Source organism: Squalius cephalus (assembly GCF_949319135.1).
Source record: "Squalius cephalus genome assembly, chromosome: 4".
Lineage (NCBI taxonomy): Eukaryota > Metazoa > Chordata > Actinopteri > Cypriniformes > Leuciscidae > Squalius > Squalius cephalus.
The window spans coordinates 42,352,722-42,363,495 of NC_137125.1; the positions used below are offsets into that span (position 1 = coordinate 42,352,722).

Here is a 10,774-nt window from a genome sequence, read left to right on the forward strand (position 1 = left end):
TTAACGCGTGAATAAGCATGCGCACAGCAAAAGTCCGTTTCAGTACCTTGGAGAGCAACACGATCTCAATGCGCTAATTTTGCATCATTTAGGACCCTAAAAACAAAATATATTTATATATTTCCAATAAAGACTCATTTAGTTCTGACCTTTCACAAAATAGCGTTTAGTTTATGTAATTTGTCGCTTATGGCTGTGAAGCACCTGTGAAATGTCACGTGTCACGGCTCTTAGCCTATTTGGTGCCCGTAAAATAAAAGACAAATGACGCATCTCAGCATAAATTCAGACGTGCATTTGCGCAACACATTTACATAAAGTCCCGCACGATATAAATCGCAAGGCTGTGGCCCCACAGTGAACATAGAGTTTTCTCCGCATTTGGGTAGATTTGAACTCATTTAGTGTCAACACAACGATTAATTGGATATATTTATTTTAGATATAGTGGTCAGTTGTTCCCCTAAGAATCGATGAAGACGGACAGTATAGTGCAGAATATCCCGCTGGGCGGCAGAAAGCGCAGTTTGATCGAGGACGCGCGGCGCGACCGAGAGAGCGGCTCGTCATCTCCGGGCCCCTCGCGCTGCGGGGACAGCTTCGTGTTTGAGGAGGGCAAGAGCGGCAAAGTTACCCTCAACCTCCTCTTTGCTCTCAAAAATGAGAAAAACGCAGGCTTTTTCAAGGCTGGCAAAGTCTTTGAGGTACGTACTTTTGGGTGTTGCAACACACAAAAATACATTTTGTTTCAACGCCTGTAACGATGTTCCACATTGTGTGTCTTAAACTTATAGCTAATTTAATATTCCATACTATAATATTCACAGTTTTGTTATTTTGTTGCAAATAAGGAAGTTTAAAAATCAAGCTATTTAATGTCAAAAACAAAAACGGTTCATTTTACGTTGTTACAGTGTAATTACACAAATTAGTACTGAGTAATACTGATTAACTTGTATTACTTACTATAGTATAGTATTAAAGTTTGGGTTTGGTTTAGGGTTAGTTACTTTAATTATGCAATTTTACTGTTATTACTATAGTAAGTAACGTGTACACTCTTAAAATAAAGGTTCTTGATTGGCATCTGTGGTTCCATGAAGAATCTTCAACATCCATGGAAACTTTCCATTGCACAAACGGTTCTTTATAGTAAAAAATAAATAAAAGGTTCTTTAGATTTTTAAAGTTTTCTTCACACTAAGAAAAAAATGGTTCTTTTAAGAACAGTTCACTGAAATGTCCATGGGGAAACCAAAATGGTTCTTCTAAAGCAACACTGCATATAATTTTTAATAGTGTAACTGTCACCTTAAAATAAAATGTTACCTAACACCAATAGATACATGGACATTTTAAGTTCTGTCCATTTAATTTATTGTGGTAATCAAACATAATGTTCTACTCCATAATTATACCATCCCCATTACCACCCCAAATTAATTTTAATAAAAAATTGTAAACAAACACATAAAACAGGTTATGGACTCTAAAAACATAACGGACATGTTCAACTTTGTGTGTTACACAAGTGTTACAGCTGATATTTCTAGTGTTTATACATGTTACTAAAGTTGTGTCTGGTTTTTGCAACTTAGACTTTCGAAGCAAAGCTCCTTCATCTGGAGAGTCGGCCGAGCAGGAAGACGAAGAAGAGCGCTGGAGAGGATCTGGAGTTCTTCATGAGATGTGAAGTGCACTGCTCCGACACTGACATTTTCATCAACTCCTTAAAAAGAGTTGCTGATGAAGTGCGAATAGTGCAAGAGGAAAAAAGTAGGTGATTTAGCTATTCTGTATTGCATATGACACCAGAAGAAATGTATTTTCATCATTTTATTTTGATCCTATAGTTCCCTGGTTTCCAAAGAAGATTTCTGACCTGGACAAATGCAATCATCTGATAACAAAATATGACCCTGATCTGGACCAGGACCATCCTGTAAGTGAACAACAGTGATGCTGTTTTTAAAGCAGGACATTATTTATGATCAGGATTTTATCATCCTAGTTCTGCTTGAGCGTTACTCAGATCAACTGTAATAGTATTGTATTATTCAGGGATTCAGCGATCCAGAATACAGAAAACGAAGAGAATTAATTTCTGCACTGGCTTTCAACTATAAGCAGTAAGTAATATGATTTTTTTTATCTAATAACAATAATAATAATTATGTGCACTGTGCATTATTATAAAATGTGCATCATAGATTATTTTACTCAAATATTTGAGTAAATAATCTATGATTAGTTAGCACAATGCACATTTTATAATAATAATAGTAATAATAATTAGTTAGTAATTGATGTTTACAGTAATGTATACATTATTTAAATTATACATTAACACATTTTTTATAAAAAAAAGAATCTGATTAATTAGCAGAATGCACATTTTACATTTTACAATGACATTTTATGTAATTAACGCATGAACTTCAATCATCAACTGCACTGAAAAAATTATTCGTTGAATTTACTACAATTTTTTATCGTAAGTGGTTGCACAAAATTGATTTTAGCTACATTTAAACAAATGCATTAAGCTGAACTAAAATGTATTAAGTTCAACTTAATGCATTTGTTTAAATGTAGCTAAAATCAATTGTGTGCAACCACTTACGATAAAATTTTTTAGTAAATTCAACTATAATTTTTTTTCAGTGTATATAAATATATTTTAGGAAGAAGAAAAAAAAAGATCTTTCTTTTGTCATTGTAGTGGTGACCCTTTACCTGTAGTGGTTTACACTCCGGAAGAGATTGCAACTTGGTTGGTTTTCCTATTATGAGTTTGATTGCAGTCATTACTTCTTTAACTCTATGTACGACTGCATGATTCTAAGAGCGCTTTTTGTGATGAGGCAGGAGGGAGGTCTACAGGACTCTGAGCAGTCTGTACCCCAGTCATGCCTGCGGACAGTTTCTAGAAGCCCTGGGCCAACTGGAGAGCGAATGTTTGTATGGGGAAGACAAGATCCCTCAGCTCGGAGAGGTGTCTGCTTTTCTCAAAGGTAAACAGGTCTGCTTATTTCATGTCTGTGTGCAAAAAGTTCAAACTGCAATTTACATTGATTTGAACCATGTTTTGTGTATGTGTGTGCTTTTGTTTAGAGAGGACTGGGTTTCAGTTGCGGCCAGTGGCAGGGCTGCTCTCTGCTCGGGACTTCCTTGCCAGTCTAGCATTCCGGGTGTTCCAGTGCACCCAGTACATTCGTCACCCTTCAGCTCCCATGCATTCCCCTGAACCGTACGTACAGTGACACATTTTGCAAAACTTTTTAAAGGGGTCCTATTATGCTTTTTTTACTTTTTGAACTCTCTTTACTGTGTATTGTTTCTGAACTCCCTGAAACGCCTCGATTGTAGTCTTGAGTTTCCCTCCAGGAACGTACACGTCACAATATTGCTCATTTAAATAATTCCCGGCAAAAGCATACACAGAAAAAAGGGAAGAGGCCGGGTTGAGTTTTGAAACATGCAGTTATGGTAAGGGCCATGACATTTCCGAAACACACTCAGCGGTTGACCAATCACAACACACTGATCCAACCGACCAATCAGAACACATTGTGCTTTTTGGAAGGAGGGTCTTCATAAACACCAGAAGTAAATAAAGCGTTACTGACAGACTGGGAAGAGAGGTGAATGCTGCAACAATGTAAACATTCAGGCATTAAAAACTTTTCTAGTAGACCCCAAAAACAAAATCAAGACTCTGAAAAAGGGCATAATAGGTCCCCTTTAATGTACACCACTGATATTTTAAATAACTCAATTTTAATGTCAACAGTGACTGCTGCCATGAGCTACTTGGACATATCCCTATGCTTGCAGACAACGAATTTGCTCAGTTTTCACAGGTAATTCAATGAAAATGTCCATACTACATAACAAACAATTTAGTCAAAATAGATTAATTCATTCATTTAATTTAATTAATTACAGAAAGGTCTTATTTGAATCTCCAACCTCTCAATACTGAATAACAATTTGTATTTGACACTGAATCTTTTACCCTGCAGGAGATTGGCCTTGCCTCACTTGGAGCATCAGATGAGGATATTGAGAAACTGTCCACTGTGAGTACATGGAAATATTCAGAGGGAGAATACTTTAAAGAATAATGTATTAAAGCAAGTCTTTAGTGCCCCCTTGTGTTGCTTCATTCAAATGACAAATTCAAGAACTGATTAAAAGGCCATTATCTATAAATATTCTGTCCTTGAATGAAATCTCAAAGCCAGCCATTTATATTAACCATTTTTTATTTAGTTTCCTGTATGTATGTGTATACATGTTTGTATGTGTAACCTAACAAAAGTCTAAATTTCTCTAAATTTCACACACAGCTGTACTGGTTTACAGTGGAGTTTGGCCTCTGCAAGCAAAACGGAACAGTGAAGGCCTATGGGGCCGGACTTCTGTCCTCCTATGGAGAACTTTTGGTAAGACAATTGATTTGTTTGTTTCTTTGCTTGCTTGTTTGTATGTTTACTCTTGATGCACTCATTACGACCCTAACTATATCCAGTCTTATGTTTACCAGTAATTTTGTGAAATATTATTGCAGTTATCAAAGTAACTTTTCAGGTTTAATATATTTCAAAGTGTAATTTATTCCTGTGATAGCACAGGAATGGCAGTTTTCCAGCATCACTACTCCATCCTTCAGTGTCACGTGATCCTTCAGAAATCATTCTAATATGCTGATTTGGTGCTCGAAAAACAGTTCTTATTATTATCAATGTTGACAGCCGTGCTGCAGCATTTATTTGAAAATTAAACGGATAACGAATTGTGTTTTTTTACTATTTTACCAGTACGCCCTTTCTAATGAGCCCCAATATAAGTCATTCAACCCAGCTGAGACTGCAGTCCAACCATACCAGGACCAGTCATATCAGCCCGTTTACTTCGTGTCCGAGAGCTTTGAGGATGCCAAGCGCAAGCTGAGGTGGGTGTTTGTTTGTTTTTCAGATGATCTGTAGATCTCTTCATGGAGGTTATGATTAATGACTGCTATTGCTGTCGTTCCACAGGCAATATTCATCTACAATACAGAAGCCCTTTTCCATTAGATATGATCCCTACACTTGCAGCATGGAGGTCCTGGATGAGCCTTCTAAGATCCAGAATGCTTTAGGGCAGATGAGGGATGACCTGAAGATCTTACATAAAGCCTTGGAGAGGCTGGGACAGAAATAAACCAGAGTGGGTGATCTATCACCAACAACAACTAGGAAAACCTTTCTTTATGAATATGAATACTGCAGATTTTATTGGATAAGAGTCCCGGAGTTTAAATGTGTGTATATGTGTCAGTGTCACCTTGTTATGTATGTAATGGACAGTTTGGTTTACAAAAACAATAAACATATTTATTTTGACTACTGCTACAGTAGTGTAATGTGAATATGCAAAATTTGAAAAAAGTCTGGTATTAGAAAAAGGCAGACACAGACATGGCTGCCAAAGGAAGTACGGGTCTGTGCTCACTGTGACACTGGTGAGGCTGAGACAGAGACATGCTTTCTCCTTCACTGTGGTGAATATAAAGAGGTGAGAGAGAAATGCTCTGACAAACTGTCAAACCTCATGCCACAGTTTTCCAGTTCAGTAAAAACAGATCAAATGCAGATGTTACTAAGGGAAAGACAGTTACTCATCAATTTCCACAAAATTCATCTTTCACAGCTGCACACCGTCTGAAACCATAACTTTAATGAATAATCCAGCAAACCCCCTTGCCCCAAAAGGCAAAATATGTGTTAGAGATCTGTGGACAACCCCCGAAGAGCAAATAACACCCAGGCACGAAAGCCATTTATGACAAAAAGAAATGTGAAAGAGCTAACTCTCACCCACTCTCACATTTTCCTATTGAAACAAACATCATGCCTATTAAAAAAGGACTCTTCCCCATTCATTCATAGAAAACCTTCTGTAAAGGAGCATGCATATCTCCAGGACATGGTGTGTATGATTATTACTGTCTTATATAGTGTCTTTTGTTGTACTGTATACTGTTTTATGCATGCTTTATGATAGAACCACTAGTTAATGTAACCTCATCTATACCACCTTCCTATCAAAATAATCCTCATTTCATGCCATACACATTGGTGTACATCACTTCATAGCATGCATTGTCTTGTTATATTAATCAGAGCATAAAGGGACACAAACTTAGCCTAGCAAGCCATCAAGATGTTAGGTCTGGCAACTCACCATAGACACGGCTCAATCCGAGGGGCGGGATAAATGGCTGTCTTTCAAATTCCTTCTGCACGCAATAGGACAGCGCTTTAACCAACCAGAGCGTTTTCCCAACAGCGGAGCTAACGTTAGTTGATAGATTCAACTTTTGAATCTGGCCGGCAAAAGTACGAACACATCTTCCTTTTTTAAGAATGACTTAAGTGCCGTTCTTTGCTCTTTTCTCAAAGAAAAACTTAACTCCAAGTCCAGAGTCGCGGCCAAAGACGATTCGAAAGACTGTTCGCCAGATTGCAGCAGCTCTTCTTTGTTTTTAAGTTGCACGGAACCGTCACATTATGTTAAGCCCGCCCCGCCTACTCTATACACGATGTGATTGGCCTGACCCAACTTAGGTTTCTACAGCTCCGAAAGTCAATGGAGAGTAAAAAAAAAAAAAAAAAAAAAAAGTCAATGGAGAGTTGCTAGACTACCCTGGCTGCAAAATAAATGTTGCTGCCGCTAGGGTGCGTCTAGATTTCTAGGCTAACACAAACTGCCTGCTACTCCAATCATTCAAATGAGTCAGCTTTCAAACAAAGAAACTTTTCCCGCTTGAAAACTGCACCTTTCTCATTGGTCAGGCCGAACTTGAAAGGTGTGACCCCTGTGTGGGTTGCAGAGAATCCGCACAGTAACCTCCCCCTCTCAGGCTACTACTCTTCTCTGCTGCGACTTCTGGTTGCTGTTCGTGTGGGACCTCACCAGGCTTTAAAGGAGACATATCATGCTTTTAAATCATTCCTTTTTACATATAAATCATACATTTGTAGTCTATATAAAGCGGAACTGCAATGCTTGGGTCTGAATTCCTCATTATTATAGCTCCACAGGCCCCTTTTCTACCCCTTTTCTGATGTGCGTCTGAGAGCAACCCGTTTTGGTGCGGTCTCTTTAAATACAATTGAGACACTTCATACCCCGTCCCCTTTCCAGGATGCAGAGGTGACACTCGGTTCAACTCCACCCCGTTCGGCCATTTTTGTAGTTTGATAGCAGAGATACGATTATCTAGCGGCACAGAAACTTTTTATTCACACGTTATTAACAAAATGTCAACAACGGAAGACTTGTCCAGACAGCCTTACATGTTCGAGCCAGAGTCGGAGCCGGAGCGAGATGAAAATGAAGACGACGAACCTGCAGAACAAGGTTGTATGTACAATGTACATGTACAAGGATGTATCGCAATGGTGTGTTACTGTATTTACACATGAAACTTTGGTCTTCCTACCTTTTACCACCGTGTCGATTTATTTTGATAAATATGTGCGAGGGAGAGAGAGCAAGACAGCGTCTAGTTTGGAGACGGTGTCTTGTTTACACTTTCGCCTGGCTCCGAAGAGAGAGAGAGAGAGAGTGCGTGCGCGCGACCGGGTCTCTCTCTCTGCTCGTTCTTTCAGTTAAACAAGCGCCCTGTCACAAGCACGGCAGTTCATCTACATTAGACGGTGTAATGAAGCGTGTGGGTTACTACATCTAACAACCGAACATTTTAACTGACCCTCTCGTAACTTCTGCATCTTTTAGCTTGGACTACAAAATTGCAGCGAGAAATAAAATTGGCGGATTGCTCGAAGTGTTGGGCTGGAAGTCGATGTCCTTATTTGGTAGTTCCGCTGCAAATACTGTGACGTAATAGTTCACAAAACGTCATAGATAACAGAAAAATCGGAACAGGTTGAAAAATAAGGCCAAAACAGAATATAAAGATATCAACGAAGCACCTGAAGAGAATAATTTCAACTTTTCTGTACTTCTAAACACTCCAAATATACAACAAAATGCATTTAAGGGCTAAAAAAGTGGATTTAGCATGATATGTCCCCTTTAACACATCAAGCCATGTGTAACTTCATCAACCACAACAGAGTCAAACTAACACAAGTTCTGTTCAGATGGTTAAATAACTCTTTCCTATAGCTTCATCCCCGGTTTCTGTTTCCAGTTTCATTCCCTTTCACTTTTCATTTTACACATACATGCGTGATTTGTGTGGATGAGTTTGTTTAGATTAGTGTGTTTGTGATTTAGTTAAATAAAACTTTTGTGCACATTCATGTGAGTTGCTTCTGGTCAGTGTGTGTAAATCAACGTCACTTTAACGATGCGATCACAGCTAGAAAGAAGTGTTTTCCTGTGGCCATGGAAAATATCCTTTCTGAGAGTTGATATATGATCAGTTCGCTGGATGGATTGAACAGATTAATTGATTGTAATATTAACTCAGATCAAGTAAATGCTATTAACTGATCCAAATATAAGTTATAATTAATTATTCATATTTCCCTTTTGAGCATCATAAAATGAATCATCTTAACTGCTTTGGCTCCAGCAGGAAAAGAGACTGTGTCTTAGCCCAACTTTTAACAGATTGGCAGCTTGTGGTTGCACTACAGATGGAGGTTGGTCCCACAACTACGCAACTGTTCTATTCATACTAAAAGATCAGGCTACCAGGTCACAGCATATTTGTCCCCAATGGCCCAAGCACTGACCAAATCATCTTCTAGGAGAAACCACAAAGCGAGCAACCAGGTCACTCTGTCCTGGAATTCATTGAGTTCAGGGGTAAATGAGGTTCTATTAGCTGGCTGGCCTTTGTTTGCCTTGAACATGCTGAATAAAACGAATCAGAGAGAGAGAGAGAGTTTGTCAGGCAAATAATGTAATAAATCTGGGAGAGAGGAGAGAAGCAGACATCTGCTTTCATAAACCAAATTCAAGCACTTAATCGTCTCTCGTATCTCATTTTACACGGCGCTCAACCCAACCCACAAATCTCTCTGAAAACCATAGCTTGGATCTGAATCCATTACGTACAAAACAAATGTGCATTGCCATAGCAATACGATAACCACTGATGGTTCCAGTGAAATTCAAATCCCAAATGCTTATTACGTCACATCAGACATTTCTATTTGGTAATATTGTGGGCATTGTTGAACGCAACAAACGGGTTTCGGAAGTAATTCCATTCATTTTCTCCATAGGGGAATTGATTTTGAATGCTAACTTATAAATCTTTAAAGACAGACCTACTGTGAGGGTTATTTATAACAATTAAGGGTGTTAATTGTTGGTATATGCTGTTGCTGAAGCCATCAGCCCACATTATTTTAACTTATTTTTGTAAATAATCATTCAACAGCAGAATTCTTGGTGGGGAAAAAATCAGTGCATGATGGAGACCTCACTGGTCAAAAATTCTGGGATTTGGATATGCACACGCACATCTATTTTGTATTTAAAAAATAAAATAAAAACATTACCAATGCATTTTGGTAATGTACCAAAATACTGACAAAAGCTCTATAATCTAATAGTATTGTGACAAACAATAACTGTTTAGCATCCACCCACTCCCATGAAGCAGAAGCAGAATGATTTCAAGAACTGAAAGGGGAGCCAGAATTGTAAAATTTGCAATTCCCATTGGTATACATCACTGTTCAACTACTTTTCAGCCATTGGTTATACTAACAAAGAAAGTGAAACCACAAGTTTGGTCCTCAAAAGATTTTATCCAGGAGAGCCCTCATGAAATTACATTATCTCCTGGAATCAAGAAGAGCACTCCTTCCTTTTGTTCTTTTCGCTTTGTCTTAAGTAGTGAATAGGATTATGCCTTTGAGCCATGCGGAAGCTCTCAAGTTGGTTGGAGCTGCTTTGATCATGGTGATTTTTTTAGTCATTAAAACTATTCGCCAACTTTGAAGGCTTAAGGCATTAATCCTTTGAAGGAGGGCTTGCGTAGGCTTTATTCTTAATGACAGAGAGCATCTGCTGAAAGAAATGCCAAAGCGTACTCTATCACAACACTGCCTCTGTAGTGCCATCTTTCCTGACACAGGATGACTAAAATATTCCAAAGAAAAAACTGATTCTTTCCTATATGATGCATACTCTAATGCTCTGATTTTGATTAGAAAGGAATATTCACAGAACTGTAATTTTACCAGCCACCAGATGGCAGTCTTGGGTTAATATTGATAATTTAAAGTAGATTTTGGAAAGGTGATCATTTACTGTATTATATTTCCTAAAAAGTTTTTTTTTTAAAGAATTTCTCAATTCTTTCAGAAAGTTATTGTATCCTTTGGAATAGTGTCTCTTGTGTGAGAGTATGTGGAAGAGGCTGACATTGATTTCTCCAAGCTATATGCAGCTGGTCCAGCACCAGCCACGTTCAGTGCTACCAAAGCCTTGTTTCAGACCACATTGAACTTATTCAAACAAAGCCAGCAGACCAGGAGAGCAGTAGCATGTTATGATTGCGGATGGTGGTGTGCTTCTAGTCTCCAAGAATCATACAGGCTTGTCTTTCGGGCTTGAAAGAGTGTAGGTTCATTTCTCCCCCTTCTTTATGTACCCGTTTCAATCACACCTTAACACCTAGGCACAATATGCCCTACTGTTACAAATGGAGCACATGCAAAATCTCACATGGAAAACTTCTCCAGGGTTGCTACACTTCTTCACCAAAAGTGCTTCAATTTGCTAGTCATGAGGTGCA

General features: G+C 38.4%; 1 protein-coding gene across 2 annotated transcripts; it reads left to right on the plus strand.

Annotated features, from left to right (window-relative positions):
- Positions 1-401: 401 nt before the first annotated feature.
- th2 (tyrosine hydroxylase 2) lies at positions 402-6,645 on the plus strand. 2 transcript variants are annotated; one of them, XM_079868948.1, is made up of 12 exons: positions 402-704; positions 1,599-1,776; positions 1,854-1,942; positions 2,062-2,129; positions 2,723-2,773; positions 2,869-3,014; positions 3,115-3,250; positions 3,794-3,863; positions 4,026-4,082; positions 4,353-4,448; positions 4,824-4,957; positions 5,043-6,645. In XM_079868948.1, exons 1-12 carry the CDS (start codon positions 474-476, stop codon positions 5,206-5,208), a joined length of 1,422 nt encoding a protein of 473 aa, XP_079725074.1. In that variant the 5' UTR covers positions 402-473; the 3' UTR covers positions 5,209-6,645. The 2 variants fall into 2 exon arrangements, with proteins under 2 accessions (XP_079725074.1, XP_079725075.1); XM_079868949.1 differs by lacking the exon at positions 2,723-2,773.
- The last annotated feature ends 4,129 nt before the right edge of the window (positions 6,646-10,774 follow it).

What these genes read in the sequence shown, in the direction of transcription:
- th2 (XM_079868948.1), top strand. Translation starts at nt 474, where the DNA reads ATGAAGACGGACAGTATAGTGCAGAATATCCCGCTGGGCGGCAGAAAG. An exon ending in CCCATGCATTCCCCTGAACC is followed by an intron (nt 3,251 to 3,793) that starts GTACGTACAGTG and finishes TAATGTCAACAG; the next exon opens with TGACTGCTGCCATGAGCTAC. An exon ending in GATGCCAAGCGCAAGCTGAG is followed by an intron (nt 4,958 to 5,042) that starts GTGGGTGTTTGT and finishes GTCGTTCCACAG; the next exon opens with GCAATATTCATCTACAATAC.